The sequence below is a fragment of the Notothenia rossii genome, assembly GCF_949606895.1.
Source record: "Notothenia rossii genome assembly, chromosome: 10".
Lineage (NCBI taxonomy): Eukaryota > Metazoa > Chordata > Actinopteri > Perciformes > Nototheniidae > Notothenia > Notothenia rossii.
In genome coordinates this window covers 58,046,120-58,067,374 of record NC_136908.1, presented here as the reverse complement: position 1 = coordinate 58,067,374, position 21,255 = coordinate 58,046,120, and the positions used below count along the sequence as shown (strand labels likewise).

Below are 21,255 nucleotides of genomic sequence, written 5' to 3'. Positions count from 1 at the left end.
GTAGTACACAGCGGCCCTTGTTGCGCTCCGTATGCGATCCCTCACTTGAATTCACAAACACTTCCAAGTGCATAAATAGCACGAAAGTAGAGTGCCTCGCGAGCTATCTAATGCTCTGGAACGCCATTGCTGAGGAGATAACAGGAGCCTGCCATGGCTGATGCCTGGGACTGTCATTGGGGGGGAGGAAAGAGAATGTGTCTGTGTGCCTTTATGAAAAACACTGTTGTTCTGACCTCTCATGGGACATCATATGGTAAGGAAAAAGAACATGCATCAGCGTTACGATTAAATGACCAGCGGACATTATTCAAAGGGTCCCACGGTGTCCCAGAGCAGCCTTTGGAACGTGTAGACGGCTCTCGGCATACAGACGAGCTAATGGGCAACCTATTGGTCATGGTAGATGTAGTTTGAATCTCAATGAGGGTGTCAGTGTGCGGCTGCTCCATGACCGACAAGGTGTGGTAGGCCTGCTGGAGTTGATTTAGCCACACGGCCTGTCATAGCGTCAACATCCATCCATCGAAAGGCTAAGAGCCGTTTTTTCTCTTTCTTTTGAAGTGTCAAGAGGAAACTGCCGTCTTGACGGATGGAAAATGGAGGACGTCTGATGAAATATTTTTCTTTCCCTACATGACGCAGAGCCCTGATGTTAATAAGGCCGATATTTTTTGCATGACAACAGACTTAACAATGTGGTGTGCGCCAAAACCACTTTTGCAGTATGTAGCCCAGAAAATGAAGCCGTTCCTGACAAAAGCCTTTCAGAGGTACACAGCAGTGTATACTGGGACACGCTCGTGCTACATGAAAGCAGTGGGCTTGAATCATACAAAGGCTAAACCCATTACAGGTCCAGAGGGGCGGGCAACGCGGTGCCTCGTCCCGCTCTTCTAAACAAGACTCTAGGTGCTGGAAGCTGGAACAAAGCCTTGTAACATATACATTAAACTTTAATTGTTTTTTTTCCCTTTCACGTCTCTGAAGCTCCTGAAACGTTAAAAGTGTGCTAGTGTTTCACGGCTGTGCCTTTGTAGAATGTATGTGTAACAGTGGAGGGAAAGAAGGGTACTCTCTGATGCTGGAGGTAGACAGTTGCTTTTCAAATTCCAAGTTTTGGTCCTTTATTTTATTCAGCAGTGAAATGCCATGAATACAGAAAATAATAACGTCTGTTACAATTCTCAACCATGACCTTCTAATGTCAGAGAACCTTTAACGTATGGACACAGTACACAGTAATGAAGAGTATCAAAAAAAGTAGTTGAATCTCGAAAGGAAATGAAAGAAAAAACATAAAAGTTTTCACCAATTACATAAACATATGTTTGCTACAGTCCCAATTTACTGTATACATAGGGGGATCATATTCCCAATTATTAGAGAAGGATAGCAGTAGAAAGGATACATGACTCAACTGCCAGACATAATGCTTCATAAAGTATGCACAGAGGTACAAGCAATAAATACACACATTAGGTTAAGCCTTACAGCTACGCAAAGCAGATGCAGAAAAAGCAGGTTTGCTATTCTTAGCGAGCAATGAGAGAGAAACAGTAAAAATTCAGGTAAGTCAGAAAAGAAACACTGAGATTTTTTTTCCTCTTAGAAAAAAGTCTGGTAAATTTATGGGTCCACCAACATTTTTTTACATAAGTATGCACAGTTATCAAAATACAGACAAAATCAACCCAGAAAATCCAGACAATCCTAAAATCTAGTGGAGGAGCAGATCGCAGTTCTGGAGGTCTTTCTGGTATTATGTGCAAGCAACTATTTTAGACATTTTTTTTACTTAATTTATACAAAACCCATGCAAATCTACAGGTAATATGCATTCTGTGGCTGACAGGTTTGATCCCTCCCAAAACAGTATATCTGAGGTAACGCACTCCTATGCATTGTACATTTAGGCCATCGTCCCGATGATTTTTATTATATTATTTTTATTGGTTCTTGTTTCCAGTCCACCAAATGATTTTTAGACATGCATTTTTAAAACACAATATTCCCTTACAGGTAATCTATACATTATCATTCTACAAATGTTTGAGGACAACCTATTACAATGCAAATCTTCCATATCTTGACGCAGGGAATGTAAACGTTGGTTTGAGCCACGTCCTATGAGACAAGCAAAGTGTAACAGCTCTTGTGGCGCTCTAATAACTCGTGCAATCTGTCATAATTGTTCTGAATTTTTGTTGTGCAGAGGTAGAAGCTTTTAGAAAGCCTTTTTGGGTAAGTGGGAGAACCCTTTTTTTGTCTTTTTTTTTTTTTTTTTAAAGACGCAGCGTCCTTTTTATTTGGTGTGGTAAGATTATTAAGAACGTCGTCTTCAAGTCGTTTTGTTGTCTCCAGCTAAAGTATTGAAGGGATAAGCTTTGTTCCTGGGCCCTCTTGACATGGTACTGGCATGTGTGTGTGTGTGTGTGTGTGTGTACTTTACATGCTGCGTGTTTGTAGAGTACTGCACGTGTCAGCGTGTTAAGCTCTTACAGCCAATCCCTGGGCTCGGCGCAACACTTGAAAACAAACTATGCACAGTGTTTCCATTTTGGTCATTACAGCACAATGCAAAGCCACTCGCTGGTTCTCTGACAGCATCCTCTGCAGCCGGACCCAACGAGGAGGTGGGCAGACCAAAAGCTCAGGATCTGCGTGTGTGTGTGTGTGTCCGCGCACATGTATGCTAGGCTCTGACAGGGTGTGTGTGTGTGTGTGTGTGTGTGGTTGGTTAAGCATTTCTTTATCCCGTACAAGAGGAGGCAGAACTTTGTGTAACTTTGGTTTACTGAAAACAGAAATGACCTTTAAAGCAACAACACTTTTCTAGATGACTGTGAGGGAAATGACGGGATGCACTATATTTCTTTAGTCTCTATAAATACCAAGTGTGTTATAAAAAGCTGGTTACCCATACAGAGTACATCAGTGCCGACACCAGGTGTATCTATATAGTTTAGAAGCTATGAACCACACGATGGGTATTCGATGACGTTAAAGCAAATACCACCTTCACCTTTGATATCCTTTTCTGCAATGGCTATTATTATTTGCTTTCACATGGTAACCAAGCCATTTCCTATCAACTTGAAATTATGACTTATTTGGCTTCACTAGATATTTTTCATGTTTGGTTAGCGATGTTTTCAGTTTTTCGACGCGGCCTCGGAAAACCGCCACGGAAATAAGACGTGACATTATTTTGACAGTCCCACTTAGAACATTACAAATTCACCAGGTTAGAAAAAAATCATGGAAATAAAAAAGAAAAAGTGTAATGCGTAACAAAAAGGGAAAGAAACTTCACAACAACACAATGTTTCTGCACTTCCATTGAATACACAAATGTTTTGTTTTGGTCATGATCCACTTTTACAGTTAGCTGCTCTCTACCGGTCACCAACATCGCATCACCTTTTTTTTTAGCTACAGTATTTCTGGCAGAAAATCTCCAACGTGGATGCTCTATGAATCAAATTACACATCAAAATCAGCATTTATTCCCCCCTCTCTCTTTCTGTCTCGTGATCATCTTTGTATAGGGCTAAATGAAACAATCCCAGAGGTTATTCGAAGGTAGTTTGCGGAACGAAAGCTTCTCTTTGTACTAGTTTAAAGTCGCAGAAGACGGACCAAGAGGAGTTTGGTGGCTTCTGTCTATAAGCTATTGGCCATTGCTAGTGTTGGCTTTGGTTTCTAGCTGTTGCCTGTGACTGTTTGCAGGTAGACAAAGCTTTAGAACGAGGAGGTAAAGAGGACAGCAAGAGGGAAATTATGCGGAAATGCATCTGTTTTGTAAATGGTGCTTTATACAAACTAGTAATTTTACCCCAACTTAATTTCCAGTTTTTTTTACTTTTAACCACAAACAGATAATAGACTGGAAGCCAACTTTTTTTTTTTCTCTTTTTTTTTTTTGGACAGCTGCAACAACAGTCTTGGATCCGCAGTTTTCCGTTATTTCCGGTGTGATTCAGGGAATGGCATTTACAGTTGGTGGTGTCAGATTTTGAAATTAACCATGGTTAAAAGAAAAAGAAGCTAAAAATAATATACTGTTATTCATAATAGTAGCAACATACAGGCAGTGACACGGATTTCTGAGACTACTCCTGTGCAAATGAAAACAGAGCAACAAGTTGAATTGAACCAGCAATCGTCTCTAGACATGAACAACTACTGGGGGGGGGGGGGGGTTATTCACAAACATAAAACGTCTTCCTTTTTGGCAGTATATGAGGCCGCTAGCTTTCAACGGAACATGATTTGTTTTTTTTTCTCCCAGTATCCTTGAGTCCATCATCCTTGTACTGTACGTGGCCACGCCATCTCTAATGAAGTTTTCTTTTAATCAGACATCTCATGCCTGTCTTGTTCCCAAAGGGCTGCGACAAAGAGTTCCTTTGGACCAGTCTCCATCCGGATGCATGCTCAATAAATAGTCAGAGAGACACAGAGAGACTGTGGAGTGGTTTCTTAGTCTTGCAGGAGGTCTGTGTGGGAGAAACAGTGCGGCGGGGCGGAGGGATACGTCGGCCAAAAACGGTATCCTAGTCACTCCAGGTCTTCTGATAAGTTCCCTTCCTCCAGCTCCCGGTCGTCGTCCAGCTCTGGACTGTGATTGGCTGTCGTCACCAGTGACATCGGACAGTCCTCGTCGTCCATGTTGAGCGGCTCCTCCTTCACGTGAATCTGTGGCCTACGACACAAGCACCATAAATGTTAGATTTGGATTTAAAGGTCTCCTATTATACTGTTTTTCATCAATATATTATAGGTCTCAGATATATACAAAGTGTTTGGCTCCAAACACCAAACAGATCATTGCAGCATTACCCATAATCCCCTCTGTTTCAGCCCTGTTTCAAAAGTGCTGATTCTCTGTCTGTTACTTCAGATGAAAATAAGGAGCCCCTCCCCAAGCCCCTCTGAGAGAGATTTGGTTAAAAAAAACACAATGGTGCTCCAGGAGGAGATTCAGGTGATTTTACCTTGGTTGCTGATTGGCTAATGGTTACACAAGCCAAAAAATCGTTATGACATCATAAAGTGGCCAAAATCTGATCAGCTCATTTTCAGACAGGTTTTTATAGAAATGGATCATGTCAAAAAGAGAGAGAATCTTTGTTCCTGATTTTTTTTAGAATCTCTTTCCACAGAGGGGACACATGTTGATGTAGAAGAGACATGAAAAAGTGAATTTGCATAATAGGTGACCTTTAAGATTGCACTTTTTTGAACTCACTGGTCATTTTAAATAGCATGCTAATTACTACAGCCGTAGAATAATAGAGAGTAAAAGAGATAGAGGGTTTCTTGGAATTACTGTGGTGGTGTTGTGCTCACAGATAAATATTTTGTAGTGTCAAAGAAATGGCACATAACAGCCGTGACATGCATTATCTAGTGAGAGTAACAAGCATGTTGTTTGTGAGACGCTAATTCGACACGATGCCTCACGTCTACTGTAAGTAAGCGCATGAAAATTGCATGAAAAAACACGGCCCCTGTAAGGCCGATAAGCTGTGATGTTCCAGACATGTTTGGCATTTAAAAGTTTACTGATGACACCAGGTTGAAATACATGAAAAAGAAGAAAAAAAAGGAGGGGGAGGGGGAGGAGGGGGAAACAGGCCACATGATAAATAATGGAGAATTTCTCATCCCTGAGCCCCCTGGAGCAAAGGCAGAGGAGAGGCTTTTTTATCTAGTTAATAGAAAGCGCAGCCACTCGTTAATATGCAGGGCCGTGCGTGTCGCTCCTCGAGAGGAGAAACCGGCAGCTAGGTTCTGCCATTAATCAACTTCAGCCCGGCAGTTCGCTCGGACACCATGATACATGTTTTTAACTCTAAATGGATGAATATCTTTAGCCACTGTCAATAAGCGGCGGGCAGGAGGCAGCGCTGAGAGCGACTCTGCCTTCAGAACAACAGAGGAGTGGGCGGAAGGGGGGAGAAAAAAAAGTGTTGGGCGACTAAAAAGAATAATAATGCTGTCACACACAAACAAGGCAGAACATGATCCGCGGGCCGAGGAGAGAGAGGGGTTTGTGCCACGATGATAAATCTGACAAAACCTAATTATTTCTGACACATCGGATGCATCGGAGGATCCCTGCAGACTTTGAGAGGGGAGAGTGTGGGGGGGGGGGGGGGGTACGTTAGGACGCAGCCTCTCCCGGGCTGCTTTCATCAGTGGAAGGGGGGAGGGCGAGGGTCTTTGAAATGTTGAAAAGGTACAGATGACTTTAATGTTCAGAGCCAAATACTGTAAATTAATATTGTGAAGAGAGGGGCTGATCCGAGCGGGAGGAGGGAGGAATGCTTTTCTGTTTGTGACTCAGATTCATGGGAATCAAAGTGTTTTTAATATTTGTGTATATAACGATTAATGATAACACATTACAAAACAAATACAAAAATACAAATGTATGTGTGATGTAAAAAAGGAAAGATTAGCCATATGTTTTATTGTCAAACCTCAAAATTGGAAGTGGTTGGATTTTTTTCCCATAAAGAAATGTGTTATCAAAATTAAAGTCAGTCCCTTTTGTTGGTTGTACCTAATACATAAAGCTTTTAAAAGAGATTATTAATGTACATTATTTGTCAATTATTCTGACTTCTTCCATGGAGTGTTTAATTATGAATTGTACTATATTGAATTATCTGTTTATAAATCAGCCTCCACTCATGGGAGCCCACCGGAGTGTGTTGTAAACAAACACAAACACTAACATGCTTACCACCACATTAAAGTGTTATTTCATATTTAATTACTGCTAACCAAAGCCCTCCTCTGTTATCCTTGCAGCTCATAGAGTGTTTGTGCGTCTCTGAAGGGAAAATATGCAGGAACACATCCAGCGGCCTGAGCGCTCTGACACTTTATTAAAATATGTGGATGAGCCGTTTAGTGCTTAATGGCTAGCTGCCATTACTGAGTCACTCAGGAGTAAACGCCGGACGTTGCGGCGCAATATATACGCTTCTCTGTCTGTGTGTGTGTGTGTGTGTGTGTGTGTGTGTGTGTGTGTGTGTGTGTGTGTGTGTGTGTGTGTGTGTGTGTGTGTGTGTGTGTGTGTGTGTGTGTGTGTGTGTGTGTGTGTGAGAGCGTGCCTCTGAGGTGCCTGGGCTCACATCTATGGCAGATTAGCACCAGCAATCATGCAGAGGTATGTCAGGGATGCAAATAAGGTCATTAGTCCACGGCCCTTAATGGTAGGTTGGGGGACAGGAGAGGTGGTGTGGGGGGAGGTTGAAGGCAAGGGGTGAGGACCGAGGGGCCAATCAAAGACATTCATAACATCTCACTGCGATTCATTAACACGGAGGGGCGGTCGCCAAACAATTAAACGAGACAGCTGATGAAATAAAAGTGATATGGAACAGATTCTTCTTGCTTTAATCTGACTGGGAGGAAATATTCCACTCTTTTGTGTGAAGTTGCTAATTTCCAAGCCTCTGGTTTTACAGTGGCAGAGTCCTGGGCTATGCTTCTTTTAAGCATAGCCCTGAGCAGTGTGTTGCACATGCTCACACACACGCAGCATGGCCTGGGGCGCTCTGGTTTTGCGGTTAAGCAGATAGCATTAACCTTCAGACGCTGAGGAGGGGGGGGGGCAGGTTTGTCTAATTGTTGGATTGACTTGCTGGTCCTCTCCTGAGAAAGGCCTTAAAGGCGGTGTACTATTTAGTTTAGTGCTACAAGCCACTCCATTATTTAAGACAACATCCTGGAAAAAGGCAGTCATGAAAAACACATTTCTTCCATTTTGAGGTTGTCGTGGCTGTGTAAAGGAGGGAGGGGGAGAGGGGGGCGGGGGGGGGGGGGACTCATCCTCCACAGCCACTCATGTCAGTGTCAGGGCCAGAGAGGAGAGAAAGGAGCAGGGAAAGGGAAAGTCAATGCTGTCCGGTTACTAAAAGTTGAATGACCTGAGGGAGTGCTACTCTGTCTGGAGCCGGGCACATTTGCTCCACTTCACACCCCATTACAGAGCGGGGTAAACACGTCCGTACAGATTAACGTATGGACGCCTAAGAACTAACCAAACACTCTACAGACTCACTTCATGGAGCCCGAGTGCATCCTTTCTCCATTACAGGAGTGGTTAGCCTGACTTTGCAACATGAGCTGTGATGGACAGTGGCTGAGAATCCCTAATGTGTAACTTCTGTTTGTCTCAGAGTGTGTGTGTGTGTGTGTGTGTGTGTGTGTGTGTGTGTGTGTGTGTGTGTGTGTGTGTGTGTGTTTCCCTGCATGCTGCTTTCAGACCTGTGCGACATCACAGTCTCAGACATTTCCTAAAAACACTCTCTTTCTCTCTCAGCTCCATTAAAACAGAGATGGGAAAAGGAGGGATTTTTTTTTAAAGTAATTACACTAGCTCATTATTAATAGGAACAGTCTTGCATAAAATATGGAAGCTAAACCCTTATAATGCACACAGTGGTGTAATTAAAGATGGATGTGTAATAGAGCCTATTCATAGACTAAGAACTAACTGTTATCCCAAACGTCAGGCTCTCCTCAGGTATTAGCACGGTGCCATTGAAATTAGCACAGCAGAGACCGGAGGGGGGGGGGGGGGTGGCTGTGATAGGACTCACACAGGAAACTGAACCTTGCCCCGGGGTCATGGCATACAGAGGAACACTCTGGTACTGTGGGTTAACTATCAGGCAATTAAACTAACAAAGGGCACGAGGACATCGAGTGGATTCAGTGCAGGAGGGGGGGGGGAACATGTGCTCGCATTCTCAGAGAGGTTTCATAAGAAATGTGATGTGACACAATTATCTCTCAAACACCGCAGTGAGTGAGCAGGGAGGGGTGCTGAGTTTAAAGGATAATGAGTTCTTATTTTCTCTTTGACATTTAACCAAAAATCTAATAATATTTAGACCAAATTATATTTTTTGTGTGAGAAACAGAACAAAAATGAGCCCGAGTTACGATGTGATTTTCATATATGTACTGCATCGTATACAGTATTTGTACAGTGTGGGGACTCACATGTGTACTGGGGGGGAGTATCCGGGGCTGCCGTGTCCGTTGGTGTCCAGGTGGTCGTAAAGCCCGTTGAGTCCCTCATGGGCGGACTGCAGCAGGGTGGGGGGGCTGCAGCCCAGCATACCTGGGGGGCTGCCGCCCAAAAGTCCCGGTGGGCTTCCGCCCAAAAGTCCTTGACACCCGCCCATCAGCATGGAGGGGTCTCCGCCGAGGAGGCCGTGGCAGCTGCCTCCCATGGGGCCCGTGGAGCCGCTGTTCATGAGGCCGGGGGTCCCCAGCAGGGGCAGGGAGGTCTCTGCCAGGGCAGCCTGCAGGAGGGGAGGGAGATAGTGTGGATTAAAAGGCAGGTAGTTATTGGGACGATGAGGGAATGTTAGATGAGGGAAGACAGGAGGGCGTAATCATGTCAAAAGTGGTAGAAGAGTCCAAGAGTGCAAGGAGGGAGGACGAGTGTGAGAGCAAGAGTGATACAAGGGGAACATGTAGCAGGTGAGAGAGTGAGATTTAACATATAAATGATTAAACACAGATTGTCTCATGCTGAAGTTTTTTATTCAGCTATGTCCCCCCCTGTGACACCTTGCTGACAACTCCCTCCCCCCAGCTGCCATGTATATGCCCTTGTGTGGAGTGGCTATTAAAAAAAAAGTCCCCCAAAACTTTACCTCAAAAATAATAAAAACTCCTGACACTTTCGCCTGCCGCGCATTAAAGTTATATACAGTGATTACATTTTTAAAGTTTTCGCCATGAGCACCTCGCCGGCGTACACTATGAAGCCAAATCATTTATGACAGCTTAGATAAATATTAATGCACATGCCCTTGCATTCGCACATGCCACTATCAATCTGGAGTGGCTGCCACAGCTGAAAGGAGGAGGAAAGAGGAGAAAGAAGGAGAGCTGCTTCCTGACTCGACCACAGGGGGGCCGAGTGAGTCTGACAGGAGGGGAGAGGGAGGCGGGAGAGATTACAGAAACCTGAGTTAGGAAAAAAGACTTCCTCTGATATGTGCTAATGTAGGGCCCTATTGTTCACCGCGACCACGCTCATTCAGTCACTCATCAGTCAGGCAGCACTCCGGCCTGTCAGTCAAATAAACAGGCAGCCGGTGAGTCACAGGTTCGTACCTGTAAACTGGCGTTTAGCGCCGATCCATAGCCGAGACTGCAGGGCAGGTTCTTAACAAGTGACGGGCTCCTGGAGACATAAGAGGAAAGAGAATAAACGTACATAATCAACTTCAGCTGAAAATATATCAAATATTGAAACAAATTGAATAGCAGGAAGACTATACTGTACATAAGAGACACAGAGGACTGTTTCAAAGAGGACTGAATTTAAGCTTTTTGATTTCCTCTTGATGTGGTTGACCTTCAGATCTGGATCTAAGGGGAGGTGACAGAACGTACCCTGTGATCTTCTGCGACCTGCGTTTCTGGTACTCCATCTCGTCCACCGTCCACACCGCCCCCTTCACGTTCTCCACACGCACAAAGCACTTGTGCAGACTGAGGTTGTGGCGCACAGCGTTCTGCAGAGAGACATGACACGCAGGTCAGAGGGAGGAGGTAAAACCTAATCATATTCATTCATTAACCGTCAAGAAAGAAAGAAAGAAAGAAAGAAGGCTGGGAAATTGATTTTTTTCTGGCATTTTGAAGAAATTCTTAACATTCACGCACCATTGATTTAATTAGTAAAAATTGAGTGAGAGCGAATGCTCTTACAAGTCCTGCACACAGTACATATCAATCAGAGTAAGTAGGCTAAAAGGAGGTAATCAGCATAGCGAATGGCTTATGGTGGTGACAGAAGTGGTAATGCCGGCCTTGATAATGGTGATGTCAGTAACCCTTTCGGCTCCAGAAAAGCATTTCTCTTAATGGACACGTCGCTTTAAAGATGACAGTATCGCAAGAATAAAAAGACACTCATCAGGAGGCCCCTGCGTCAGGAAGGGCGTGTGCATGTAAGAGTGAGGAAGATTAAGGTATCTGACATCTATATGTCCAAATATCCTGTCAAATGTGGCGTTGCATACCTGCTTACATGACACAATTATCTTTTCAATGTATTATCAAAGCTGTGTTTAAATTAAAACATGATATATCTTTCATAATGTTACCGGTAAGGTGTTTTCATTAGTGGCAAAATAAGAGAAAAAGCCCTATTTTATTAATTCCACCATATGAGCGTAATTAAAACATGCATCAGAGTCTACACATAATAACCTAGGCTTTAATATCCCTGCCTCTCATATTTATCATGTCCCTTCCCTCGGTGTGTACTGCTCTTTCTCCAAGAAAAAGGGCTTCAAAAAAAAAAACGAAAGAAAAAAAAAACTCATAAGCAGATCTCGCATCTGACCTGAAAATCCCAGGATTTGATTGATCTTAATGCCCATGGCTCTGAATATGATAATTTTAATATTAATGAGCAAATGAGCAGTTTTATTATGCATGCTATATAGTTAGAACTAATAAGCTTCTGGGTGAGGGAGAAAGAGAGAGGGGAAAGTGGGATGGGGGGGGGGGGGGGGGGGGTAGATCCTTCTTTTGAGCTGATGAGAAGACGCTGAGATATTAAACTACCTTTCATTTCTTTCTATTCGCTATAAAAAAAACAAATTCCCTCTGTTAATCAAATGACAAGCCCAGCGCTGATCATCCGACTAATGCTTACAAAGGGGATTGTGGATGTAAATAGATCACATTGGTTATTATGTGTGGCCGGCAGACTAGATTTTTTAAATGTCATTGTGATATCATTGCTATTAAATCAGTTTTTTTCAGGAAATACAGAAAAACATTTAAACCAAAGTTGTTTTTCTGCCTCCGAGAACACATCTTGTCATAACATTATCACACAGCAAAACATCACTGTACCTAACAAACTGGAAAAGGGTACCGAGCTTTTTCGCGTGCCCTCCTGAATTGGTGATCACACGCCCATGTGCTCATTTGCATCCCAAATCCAAATTAATTCACTTTTGCTAAATCTAGTGCCGTGCCACGTCTTGCATGCTGATGAGCGGCTGGGCCAGGCTTCCCTCCAGTGCAGCCACAAAGGCTAAAGGCGGCTAACGAACGACGGGCAGGGGCCACGGGATAAAAACACTGGCGCTCAGCGGGGGCTTTCTTTATCAGCCGGCAGACACACTTCTGGTTCAAACGAAGTGTGCTGCGGGGAAGACATTTTTCACCATCTTTGTGCAGGCGGACAGGACAATAAAGTTGCACGGACAGATATACAAATGGGCCCCTTTGTTTGGGTAAATAAAGAGTGCTACCTCCATGACAGGCCAATTCTCACTTTCCCCCCTGCTTTAGTTCCACACCCTTAACCCCTCTTTTAGACACACTTTATGTGGACACGAGGCCTTCCCCCGCGCGCAGCTGAGAGCTGGTTAACAGCCATCTTTCTTTCCTAATTAACCAATGATATGCGAGAGAAGGTGGTTTCAGGAGTAGGAGGTGGGGTGTCTGTTTTAACAAAAGGTGCTGATGATGGAGTGGCTGCTGTATAATTAGTGCCTCACAGCCCTCTCCTCTCCTCGGCAAGCCTCCGCTATTAATTGCGGCAAATTAGAAAAACGATATCCGAGGCAGCGTCATTTTTTTCCCTTTCAAATAGAAAAGGCGGACAAAATAAATAAGAGGAAGAAAGGGGAGAGAGAGTGCTAATCTTTGGGTAAATATGTGCTTTCTTCTGTTTTTTTGACTCCAGCGAGGTGAAGGGTGGGGGCTACGTAGAGGGGGCGGGGGGGGGGGGGGGGGGGGGGGGTTCATCAAGGTTACCTTCCAAGTCGCAGCGTTGCGTCTGAAGTAGGCGAACGTGCGTGTGAACCAGCTGTAGATTTCATTAAGCGTTAACTGCATGTCGGCAGAGTCCATGATAGCCTGAAATGAGATGACATCAAATAATGGTTTACTAACGAGACTAACTGACACACACACAGCAACGGATTGAGAGAGCTGCCATGATTCATGCAGCAATTAATTTTAATCTAATCAGGCAAAGTTAATTTATTTCCCACTCACCTGTCTTATGAGGGTTGCATAAGTAAATGGCGGTCTGACATCTGCGTTCTTATAAAACTCGTAGTTTGGGGCGATCTCCGGAAAAATAAATACTGTTTCACCACCTGAAGTAATTGGGTAAATTTGATTCCAGAAGTTATTACATTTGTTCAAGGTTTCATCAAATTACAAGGGGGGAAAGAGCGGGAAAAGGGGGGAGAAAGAGAGGGTGGGGGGAAGGGGTTACAGGGAGCACATCAAATCAGCATTTTCTATGTCTAACAAAATGCATTTTTAATTAATCTCTCTCGTGAGGGATCTTAACCACTAATACATCCATAAAATGAGATCTGTGTAGTTAGTTAGGGTGAAGTTGAATAATTGATGTGTTCACGCTAAACGCAGAGTAAATATAAACATCAAAGACGGACCGTTTAAAATGCAAAGCTTAATACATGGAATGTCCTAATGTAATAAATATTGTAGTTTTTTTCACCATTATTTGAACTTAATTAACATTCATGTAATATTTATGCACAGAGGAAGTTCTTGTCTATTTACATATAGAGTGATTAAACACAGGCTTTGCTTTTTATAAACCGCAGCAGACGTCTCACATTGGTTAAGACCAATAAGCCTCTGTGGTGGTGTGTGTTTATGTCAGTGTGTGTTCACGAGCATGTCTGTGTGTGTTCTAAAAGAGTACTACAACACCATTATGGGTTGAGTACTATTAATAGTGTAGAGTTTACATTTGGGGGGAAATAATCTGAATGTAATCAAAGTCATATCAGAGACACAAAAACAGAATTAGATTGTGAGCATAAAAAATACAAATGTTTTCAGTGTGTGTGTGTGTGTGTGTGTGTGTGTGTGTGTGTGTGTGTGTGTGTGTGTGTGTGTGTGTGTGTGTGTGTGGATCAATTCACAATGTATTCAAGCAGGTGAATTTCCTTCAAACACAAAAAGACACTTTTATGTTGCCCCTTTCTCAGGATCGTATTTAAACATCATGTGATCAGATTAGCTTGAAACTGAATTGCCTGCGCTGACGTAGCATTTGTGTGTGTGTGTGTGTGTGTGTCATGCTCAGTGCTGAGTAGTTGGTCCTACCTGACGACAGAGGCATGGAGTATTTGTCCGAGTGGCGTCTGCGCATGGCTCCCATGCTGGGGACGTTGGCTCCTCCCAGTATTGAGGGCACCTGGGGCATGCCAGTCATGGGGGTGATGGGGGCTGTGGGCGTGGTGGGCGTCTGAGGTAAGTTGGGGGGCGATGCTGAGGGCAGGTTCTTGGACATGGTGATGCTGGACACCAAGTTGAGCTAGGAGAGGAGATAAGGAAAGATGGGGAGGCGTTACTTTCTCTGTGTGCTCCCCTCCTCTCTCACACAGCTGTGTTTCCACTAACAAGGCTCGTGGAGAGGAGCCAGCCCATCTCCACTAATTACAACTACCAAATTGTATCATAAGAATTCTAATTAGAGCACGCTGTTCGAGATTATCCAACGATCAGCCTCCGTGTTATCCCGGCCCCATCTCTCTTTATCTCTCTATTTATCACTCCCTCCCTCCTTCTCCATCTCCCCTACTGCAACCACTCATAACCCTTTCACACTGAAGCAGAAAGCAGATCAAATCTGGAATGAAAGTTCCTATTTTAGCCGATGTTAGCAGGAACTCTCGGCCAAATCACCCAATAACCCTGCTATTAAAACAAAACACAACTAGATATTATAACAGTAATAGCTGATTAACTTGAGGATGTATAACAAGTAGTAGAATGTCATGTTCTTTCTATTTGAGAGTACTCTTAAAGTTAGATAGAACAAACTTGTGTGGGCAGTTATGGCACTCAGTCTTTGTCTCCTTCAACATCAGGGACCGGAGAGTCACCTCTGGCACGAACGCCAACCGCGCTCGCTAATCGTCCGGCCTTTTTCCCACCACTTTGGCTTCCCAAATCTCATGTGAGAGGCTCTAACCGAGTGGAAAATTCCTAACTGACCTTTTAGTCTCCGCGCTAATTTAGCCGGAATGGTAATGACATCGTTACATATTCAAACCAAATTGCCTTAATTGTGAGTCTACAAGTGGAATGCATTGGACGCCGGAGTTTGAATTAAAAGTGACTTGAAAGAAGGAAGGGAACTGGGGGTGGGGGTGGGGGGGCCTGAAGGCGCTGAGAGATGGAGCGAGGGGCTGAGGGGAAGGTATCAGCGGTCATTTGAGGCATGTGTTGATAAATACGATGAAATGTCAAGTTTGAGAGAGCCCGGTGGATGTAGGGGGATTCAGATGATAATTATACCCACTTGGCTTTAATGAGCTGCTACAGTGATGGGACGAGGGCTGGCTGCATATACAGGCCTCAGTACAGAGAATGAGGACGATAGTTGGGCTGGGGGGGGGTCAAGGAAAGTATATACTCTATATCTATAAAGCAAAAGGTCTGATTATTATATAAAAATAATCTGAATCTACTACTTTTTTTGTTTTATTTGACATTAACCTAACCCAATCATCTATTTATTCATTTCATTGATTGCCATTTAATTCATAGTGGTTGAGCTCATGACGGTGAGTGGTATCCCCTGCATCCGGCGAGACATTTAGCAGAACACAAAACACCTTGAAGTATGCAAACTAAAGTCAAAATAAATGCCTTAATGTATAGGCATGTATATTTATAACGTAAAAACATAATTTTTGCCGCCTCTTCACCTACGAGGCACGGCAACAAGCGTGACATGTTTGCAAGTGTACAATCCACTTTGTCACCTCTCTGCTCATCTGAATACACACTCAAGGTTATGAGGGATAAAGATGTGTTATTATTCAGTCACTGGAGCTAACTTTGGTTTTTGTCCGTCGAAGGCCATAAGGTAGTATTTAATGGCGAATAAATAGGGTCATATTGGAGAGGGATCGTTGTCTTGTATTCGTCTGGCAGTGTCGTTTGTGGGCTTCACTAATGTAACATTTTGACTTCTTATTTATTAAATGTCTAATGTACATCCACCAATCATCCACCAATCATCTCTCTTTGTTATGTCACTTTTGCTCTGCTGTTGTCCCCCACACCAAATCCTTATCCTACCTCCTCAACAACAACAAAAAAAATACACACGCAAGACTTAAAACTGAAGACTTAAATGTTCGTTTAAGAATTCTGTCTGAATTTCCCCCACCATCAAATGCAATTAGCTGCCCTTTCATGTGTGCTTTATGTAATGCAATACTTCATTAGCATCATTCATTCATATTCAGGCATGGATTATAGGCTGCAAATGCGTTATTGGACGAGATGGAACCAAGCTGCTGGAGTTTTGAAGATTAAAAAAAAAAAAAAGTCTACAGAGTGAGAGATTGAATAATAAAAAGGGAGTTTGATTCCTGATGGAATTATGGGATAATTATGCTATCTTGTGATTATCTACATTCTATGATGAGGAGGAATTATTCTATTGTAAGCAGCACTTACTGAGCAGCAGAAACAATGTTTTGCTCTCAAATATTTCAAAACGGGGCAAAAAAAAAAAATCTTAAACACAGGGTGGGAGAAATGCATTTGTAATCATCCCATCAAAAAAGTAAAAGGCAATAGAAAGGAAAGAAATGCAGAATGACATCGTTTTCCTTCAATGACCCCTTCACAATTTTGGATTTTCTTTTCTCTCTGGAACCAATTTCAGTAGTGGCGGGTATTTATGTCAACATCACACCGTCTTCGCCACTCGGCTGTAATTTTCAGGTGTTTGTTGTTAAAATGACATATCTTCTTCTCTCTCATTCCATGTTCAAGTGCTACAGAGCCAAACAGTCATCAGCAGCCAACAGGTTGTTTTGGCCATTATATCCATCACGAAGAAATGACCCTGCATTTGAGCCAAGGACTCCACCGCTCTGCCATCTAATACACTCCCAAACTCCTTCGTCCTCTCGCAATACCTGATAAGAAGCAGATATAACTCGGTATTACAAATCCCATTCCCCCCCCCCCACGCCTTTCAGCTTCTGTCACTCATTCTCACAACTGCCGGGTGCTTAATCTGCGTGTGGGCCTCATTCATAGCCGCGGTGTGTTTACGGTGGCCAGAGCAATATGCACTCACTGGTTTGGGAGATGACTTGGGTTCCGAGGGCCGCATGTGCAAGTGGGCCATCATCGCCTGAAGACGCTCACGTTCTTTAGAAAGCTGTCAGGAGAGAAGAAGAAGAAGAGGAAGAAGAGAGGACGTTAGAGTGGATTAAAGGAGAGCTGAGGTACAAGAGAATATGAGACAGGGACAGAAAGACAGGAAGGGAGACAGGTTTGCCGGTGATGTAAGACAGGCTGCAGGGGGGAGAGGTCAGGCTAAACAAATAGCATTTCATCTTTTTGTCAATAGCTGAATTTAGGTCAGCGAGACTCTGACAGTAACAAGCTAGTTGGGTCATAAATTAGGTGGTGCTGAGTGTCTGCTCAAAGTCCTGTGGACACTGTTAGGGGGATGGAGCGCAGCCAGCAGCTGCTGAGAGGTGAAAGGGTCTTCCAAACAGGGGGCCAGGTTGCCCCGCCTCCCCGGTCCAGTTAGTGGCCCCAGCCATCGCCTATCATCAATCTAATTCACAGGGAGTGACAGGGACTGGACCATGTGAGGAGCTCAACCCCCCGATACACACACACACACACACACACACACAAGAAGCAAACACACAGAGAAACAGACAAGCAAGTAGGCGTTCACACACACAGAGGTGCACGCATACACAGAGCTGGGCCTCATTACTAGTGACGGCTCTCGTGGAAAAGGAAAAAGGAGGAAGCGAGGGATAGTGGGAGTGAGGAATGAAAGAGAAAGGGAGAAACGAGAATAGACAGGACAGCAAACACAAGTGCACCACTGTAATTGGTCACACTGTAAAGCACAGGCTTCAATGGCTTTGTGTTTCAATGAAAAACCAAAACACAGAAAATGAATTAAATAACATAAATCCCTTTTTACACGGCAACAGAATGTATTTACTTTAAAACCAAATGCCTAACAATTAAATACAAACTGTTTATCGGACCGATACAAATGTGTGGGAGGAAGTGTTGGCCTCTGGTGGAGAGCAAGGGAGGGAAGTTGGGTCGGATTGATCCAGTTTTTTTTATTATAATAACTTTATATCTGACCCAAAATATGAAACTTTGCAAAGCTCGATGGGTTAGAACGGAGTAGTTCCAGCTGGTCGTTTTAAAACACACGTTTCTATTTGTTTTTAAAGAAGGGGGAGCTCGGTTGTCGTCAGTGCTGCTGAGTAATAACGTGGCTCAATCAGAGCTCTCATTATCTAGCCAGCACGACTTCTTAATAAGGTCACGCTCCACCTACTGAAAATAGTCCCCTCCTTTTGAGCTTTCTTCAGGTGCAAAGTGCAGTTAATTAACACAGCAGACCGGGAGAGATGCACTCGCTATTAATTGGAAAGAAAGAGAAGACAAAAAAAGAAAGCAGAGAAAAATAAAGCACACGCTTAATTCAATTAAAACTGCCATAATGGCTTTCCTTGTAAGGCCTGAGGATTCTTTTGTTTAGTGGCTTTGTTGAATTCAGCAGGTCCTGCTCGTCGGGAAGTAGACCACAGTTTTGCCTTTCTCTCACTCACATAACTTTCATTGTTTTGTCTGGGTGATAAGTGACTGAAATGAGTTTGCTAAATGTGACTTGCTGAGTTTCTGCTCGACACGAACGTACTTGTATTTCCAGCTGCTGTACAACTTGCATCTGGACTCTACACTGGGCCGTGCTCCGGTCATCCAGGGCGTGTTCACTGTTTAGGTGCCTGGAAGTAGAAAGACAGACAAGAAAGAAAAATGTTAAACAAGAACTTTAAAATCTTCCAAACATGACAAGAAGACAGCACCTATTCTTTTGATCCAAACTGTGGAGGATGATAATGACAGTATCAACTTCAACCACTGTTTTGTTTTAATGATAATATTTCTATACCGGGACCATTATCTATAGGATAGTGTTAGGAGGCATTGTTCGGCTGTGAAATGAGGTAATTAGAAGTAACATGGCGGTGTGTGGTGCCGTGTTTAACATGACAATAGGCCTGTGCCGGTTTAGATGGCGAACTTCAGCACCGCCCTGAGCGCTGCTTTCTGCTGAGAAGAAAAGATGCTAGCCCAGCAGAACGGCTTTGTCTTCTTCGTTTACCGAAAACAATACACACAATTTAACACCAGCAACATTTGACACACAGAAGCGGCTCTTCAACGGAAGGTGCATTATCCGCCGAGCAGACATATTAAATGTATCTGGTTGTTTCGCCTCATTAGAAGAAAAAGGCAGCCAGACAGCCATAACAGTCAATGAGGGTTTTTGTCTTGATTGGATTTCGTCTGTAGGACACAAAAGAGCCTCACCATTAAGATAGACCTTTATTCCTGCTGAAGCACACATATGCACACACACACACAAACATTGGGCGAAAAGGGGTTTCTAAAGTGTTGTGATGCTGGGTAATGAGCCTCTATCTAAATGATCATTGGTGACAAACTCACAAAGCAAGCTTTGAGGAGGCATGCTTATGAAATGCCAGAGCTGCCACTTTATCTGCAGTAATTATAGGTTAGCTTGCAGACCCTTCAATGATCATTTACAGCACTGCCTCCAGTGCATTAGAGGGGGTACAAAATCTCCCTCGCTCTGTCTGGCTTTATCTAAGAACACACTCGCTTACATTATCATCAGTTTGCACAAACACACATGGATACACACACGGAGAAATGCACACTGCCACCACATATTCCTCCTTCTTGTTTATCTGCAATGTGCAAAACAAGAACTCATAGAGCGGCCTTCTGTCGGCCTGCCAATCAAAAGCTGAATAGGACATTTGTAATCACAATAGCTCTGTACCTTTCAATTACACACATTTAAAACCGTCCAATCCTCGCGTATACTTTGAGAACCATTTCTGCTCTAATGCTCGTGAAATTTTCATTATAAATCAAGAATGAGGTAGCATTAAAATAAAAGAAAGGAGGGGTGAGGAGTGAGGGAGAGGGGAGGGACGAACCGGTGGGTTTCTCCAGCCCTGTGCCTAATTGCTGTTTCAGAGTGCGCATGCAAAAAGGGGGCATTACATTAATCATTTAATCACGTCCCTCGCAGGATGAGGGAACTAATGTTGCAAATACCCTTTTCATTTCACTGCCCATAATGCTATCTTATGCACTTGATGTATGGCGTGTGTCATGAATTACAGCTGCTTCAAAAGCACCGAGCGGGCTGCTCGCTGTCCCTGAAGATACCTCATTACAAACAAAGAAAAAGAGGGGGGGGGAAATCTTTATTAAGTTTGTCTCTCATCGACAAGCTTGTTTTTGTTATATTTTGCGTGTGTGTAGTGAGCTCTGCAGTTCTTCTCTTTCCTTCCACACACACACACACACACACACACACACACACACACACACACACACACACACACACACACACACACATACACACACACACACACACACACACACACACACACACACACACACACACACACACACACACACACACACACACACACACACACACACACACACACACACACACACACACACACACACACACACACACACACACACACACACACACACACACACACACACACACACACACACACACACACACACACACACACACACACACACACACACACACACACACACACACACACACACACACCTCACACTGCAGGCCAGTTAGCAAGGCGATTACAGGCAGATTACTACATGCGTTTATGAAATATTCAAATGGCAGCATGTCCTACTGTGCATTAATAATGCCACACAAAGACAAAAGGAGGAGGAGGAGGAGGAGGGAGGGGTGGACACATACAGACAGGCAGACAATAATGAAAGAACACCTTATTTACTGAGAGGTTGGCGAATAATATGTTGTTTGTCTCCTCTCCTTCTATAAAAATCCCCTACGTTATCCCCCTCTATCTGTTCTCGTATGATCTTTTGGAAAAATAAATAAAAGAGGCTGTGGAGTGACTCATCTGAACTGGAGCATTTGTGTGTATTAGTTTAAAACCTTAGAGGTGGAGGACACCTTCCTCACTGCCAGGCATCCTGTTTGTGTTTACTGTTCATGCCTCGGTTTAGAGGAACATTGATTTTCTCGTCTTGAAGAGGGGAATTACCCGCATGTTGAAGTGTTTAGGGAGG

The 21,255-nt window shown here is 43.6% G+C and overlaps 1 protein-coding gene across 6 annotated transcripts in view; it reads right to left on the bottom strand.

Moving 5' to 3' along the window:
- Positions 1-1,098: 1,098 nt before the first annotated feature.
- The window catches only part of foxp2 (forkhead box P2), a gene marked incomplete at its 3' end in the record, with an annotated part of 96,038 nt that continues 75,881 nt past the window's right edge, over positions 1,099-21,255 (bottom strand). For 5 of the 6 annotated variants that reach the window (XM_079656570.1, XM_079656571.1, XM_079656572.1 and 2 more), the window contains 9 exons: positions 18,773-18,860; positions 17,165-17,248; positions 14,164-14,374; positions 13,072-13,175; positions 12,829-12,930; positions 10,441-10,562; positions 10,159-10,228; positions 9,031-9,335; positions 1,099-4,708 (listed from right to left, as the gene is read on the bottom strand). In XM_079656570.1, the coding sequence (XP_079512696.1) occupies positions 4,564-4,708; positions 9,031-9,335; positions 10,159-10,228; positions 10,441-10,562; positions 12,829-12,930; positions 13,072-13,175; positions 14,164-14,374; positions 17,165-17,248; positions 18,773-18,860 (1,231 nt within the window). Of the gene's footprint in view, positions 4,709-9,026; positions 9,336-10,158; positions 10,229-10,440; positions 10,563-12,828; positions 12,931-13,071; positions 13,176-14,163; positions 14,375-17,164; positions 17,249-18,772; positions 18,861-21,255 lie in introns of those variants that run through there. The other variant, XM_079656575.1, reaches the window with a different exon arrangement.